Source organism: Lactuca serriola, chromosome 2, assembly GCF_051521515.1.
Source record: "Lactuca serriola cultivar US96UC23 chromosome 2, Lser_US96UC23_V15, whole genome shotgun sequence".
NCBI classification, from domain to species: Eukaryota; Viridiplantae; Streptophyta; class Magnoliopsida; order Asterales; family Asteraceae; genus Lactuca; species Lactuca serriola.
Genome location: NC_136409.1, coordinates 184,737,542 through 184,741,462, shown reverse-complemented (window position 1 = coordinate 184,741,462; position 3,921 = coordinate 184,737,542). Strand labels below are relative to the sequence as shown.

Genomic DNA, 3,921 nt, shown 5'->3' with positions numbered 1-3,921 from the left:
AAACGAAATAATAAAATTAAAATAACAATACATACCCAGAAAAAATCGAATTTTTCACTGTCAAACGACATTTTTTTTTGAAATATGCTTGTTTGAAATGTGTTGGTGTAGTCCGAAACGTCCAAAATGCGTATCTACAATGATTCTGTGACATGGTATATATATATATATATATATATATATATATATATATATATATATATATATATATATATATATATATATATATATATATATATATATATATCGTATATGTGACTATAGTTATAGTCGGGTTAACTACGTGTGTGACCCGTAAAAAAACAGGTCCGGAATACCGTGTTCCGGACTATCACTATGTTGTTAGTTTGCCAAAAAATGATTATTCTATAGAAACCATAAAAATATAGTTAGTTTACTCTCTAACATATAAAGTATATAATTTTATTATTAAAAAATAGGGTGATTGCCTTATTTTACATTCTTGTGGTGAGCGTGAAGCGGTTTTTGGGCAGTTCGTAAGTGAAGATGAAGGTGTTTGGTCCGCTGAACGCACCTTGTCTTCCTCGTAATTCACACCATTTACCACTTTATTGCTCCTTTCCTTTGTCTTTTAACTCTTTCCTTAATTCTTTATTACATATTTATTCTCAATCTTTTCTTACATCATCCTAAAAACAACAATATTTCATCATAAGTTATTTTCAGAATAAATTTATTTATTAATCCATTCACAACTATTCTCAAATCTAATCATAATCAATATATTTGTTAACTAGGTTTTCATAACTTTTAATTTTTTTTTAATTTTAACTTTTTATAAAATATCAAATTAAAGAAAAATCTTCTACGAACTTAAAATTTTTATTTCAAATAAAAAATTCTTAATTCAAAAAATACTTCAAATTGTTTTTGAAAGCTTTTTTAACTCTTTAGTTTTTTATATAAATTTTAACTATTACCGTTAGTTTTCTTTTTATTTTAGATGAAGTGTGTGTGTGTGTGTTTTTTTTTGTCATATTATTTTGTTTGGTGAGGATTGAGGAATGGGAGAGTATTTAAGAATCTATTCGACTCAAAACCCAACTCAATTCAATATTCATTATTCATCATCGGGTATCTGAAACTGAAAGCTCCATTCAAATTTTGAACGCATCGCTTTGATTCCCCATGCTAACTCCTTATTTCGCGCCTCCCTCTCTCTCCCATTTCCCCGTTTGACCACCTCGGCGTCGCCAAACCCTCCTTTGACCACCACCCACCACTACTAGTACTGCCTCCATCATTTCTTCTTTCAGTCATTTTATCAAACAGTTGGTGCCCTACCTTTCTAGACTCTGCTATGAGCAAAGACGCTAAAAACAGCCCTAATAATGGTTCAGCTAAGTCACCCGATCTGAGTTTCCAAGATCTTAGCATTAATTCCAGTCCTAGGACTGATTTGAGCATTAGCACCGTTAGCGGCTCCAATAATTGCTCCACCTGTAAAGCTAGTGATATCGGCGTCGAGGAGAAAGACGTCATACATCTAAATGAAGAATGTGAGGGAAGTGAGAAGACTAGTCTGAGTTCTTCCAGCTTTTCTTATAGCGTAGTAGATCCGAATGAAGCTCGAGTTAAGACGTTTTGCCCTTCCAAGCCGCATAAAGCGAATGATATCCGGTGGGATGCTATTCAGTCTGTGAAGGCGAAAGACGGTGGCGAATTGAGCTTATCTCATTTTAGGCTTTTGAAGAAGCTCGGATTTGGGGATATTGGAAGTGTGTATCTGGCGGAGTTAAGAGGCATGGGTTGTTTGTTTGCTGTGAAGGTTATGGATAAAGGAATGCTCGTTGGTCGGAAGAAATTGATTCGAGCTCAAACGGAAAGGGAGATCTTAAGCTTACTGGATCATCCTTTTCTTCCTACTCTCTATTCTCATTTCGAAACGGAAAAACTCTCGTGTCTGCTAATGGAGTTTTGCAGCGGCGGCGATCTTCATATTCTCCGCCAACGTCAGCCCGGGAAACATTTCTCAGAACAAGCAGCCAGGTTTGGTTCTAATCCTTCTTCCCTGACCGTATCTATCTCAAAACATGTTTATGAATCAATTCCTTCACAATGTGCATCGAGTCATTGTTAATTAGCTTTACAAATTCCAGATTCTATGCTTCCGAAGTGTTGCTTTCTTTAGAGTATCTTCACATGATGGGTGTAGTCTACAGAGATCTAAAACCCGAAAACGTTCTTGTTAGAGAAGATGGACACATCATGTTATCAGATTTCGATCTCTCATTAAGGTGTTGTGTTAGCCCTAGATTAGTGAAATCCACAAACGAACCCTCTTGCACTGCAACCTCATACTGTATCAATCAATCATGTATCGACCCCTCTTGTACACTACCTGGGCCCACCTGCTTCCAGCCTACTTCTTGCTTCAAACCTCGTCTCTTCAATTCCTCAAAAACATCAAAACCCAAATCAGATAAACATAAACCTAACAACATATCCCTAGATTCACGTCCTGTTCTTGTTGTAGAACCTACATCTGCAAGATCCATGTCATTTGTTGGGACCCATGAGTATTTAGCACCTGAAATCATTAGAGGTGATGGCCATGGTAGTGCTGTTGATTGGTGGACTTTTGGTATATTCTTATACGAATTGCTTCATGGGAAAACACCATTTAAAGGAAATGGAAATCGTGAGACATTGTTTAATGTTGTTGGGCAATCCTTAAAGTTTCCAGAAGGATCAAACATTAGTTTTGCTGCAAAAGATTTGATCCGAGGTCTTCTTGTTAAAGATCCACAAAAGAGATTAGGGTATAAACGAGGTGCAACCGAAATAAAACAACACCCGTTTTTCGAATCTATCAATTGGGCACTTATTCGGGGGATTTCACCTCCAGAGATTCCAAAACCGGTTGACCTTTCGTTCTTGAGTCAGAGTCAAAGTCAATCGGTCAAGTCAACGGCTCATCAAAATGACAAGAAAGCCTCTGATTCGGATCGATCATCGGGTCCTTATTTAGACTTTGAATTCTTTTAGTTGTAGTTTTAGTGATAGAAAAATGTTGCTAATTTAATTATCTCATCTCATCTCATATGTGTTCACTTTCTCAATGAAAATTTTGCTTCTTTTTGTTGTTACTTGTTATTTGCACTTTATGTTTGTCCTTTTAGCTGGAAAAAAGAGAAAAGCAAATGAGGTCCACCTGAAATTGTCAACAAGCAAAACATAGCCATTTGCTTTCTTTTTTCTTGTCTTTAAAATTCTACTTTTGTTATGCTTTTATGAGGTAGAATCTTGATGGACCATTTTTCTTTTTTATTAGGAGACGTAGAAAGTGGGTTTGGATTTGACATATCATGTTAATTTTTTTATAGCAATGTCTATTCATGGAGAATTTTAATGTGCTGGATTGAAGGTTTTTTAAGCTTTATTTTTGTGCATATATTTTATATGCTTTTTTCATTGGGGTTGGGTGTCTTTGAGGGTACTAATGCTCTGTGCATATATTAGCCAATTCATCCTCTTTTTCTTTTTCTTTTTGGAGTTGAGAATTGAGATGTCTCCCTCAACCGTTTTTGTCCTAAAACTAAAAAATGCGTACAATAGTTTCTCTGATTTGTTGTTTATTTGGGTAAATCCTGCTCAGTTTATACTTTTGTTCATTAGTTATTACAAGATACTGATTTTGGTTTACGATATAATAAAGGAATGGTTACGCTTGTTTTGTTTTGTTTGCTCATATGATTTTAATACATTTCGTATCAAATAAATATAAGCTGAGATAAAACTGATAATCATGTTGTATTTGATCTGATAAGTCGTTCCTCTCCAAAGCCACTATTAGGGATTAAAATTTGGACAATCGACAACAAGGTACATGATATGTTTTTAAATGGTTGGCAGAATGGAATATGATTTTCTCCAATCTATCCTACTTTCGAAACTATA

At 35.0% G+C, this 3,921-nt stretch overlaps 1 protein-coding gene across 1 annotated transcript; it reads left to right on the top strand.

Moving 5' to 3' along the window:
• The first annotated feature begins 1,035 nt into the window (after positions 1-1,035).
• Positions 1,036-3,110, top strand: LOC145087700 (Protein kinase superfamily protein). Its single transcript, XM_079025730.1, has 2 exons — positions 1,036-2,010; positions 2,121-3,110. Exons 1-2 carry the CDS (start codon positions 1,322-1,324, stop codon positions 3,007-3,009), a joined length of 1,578 nt encoding a protein of 525 aa, XP_078881856.1. The 5' UTR covers positions 1,036-1,321; the 3' UTR covers positions 3,010-3,110.
• Positions 3,111-3,921: the final 811 nt, after the last annotated feature.

Coding starts and splice junctions, on each gene's coding strand:
- LOC145087700 (XM_079025730.1), top strand. CDS start 1,322: ATGAGCAAAGACGCTAAAAACAGCCCTAATAATGGTTCAGCTAAGTCA. Junction 2,011..2,120: donor TTCTCAGAACAAGCAGCCAG/GTTTGGTTCTAA, acceptor TACAAATTCCAG/ATTCTATGCTTCCGAAGTGT.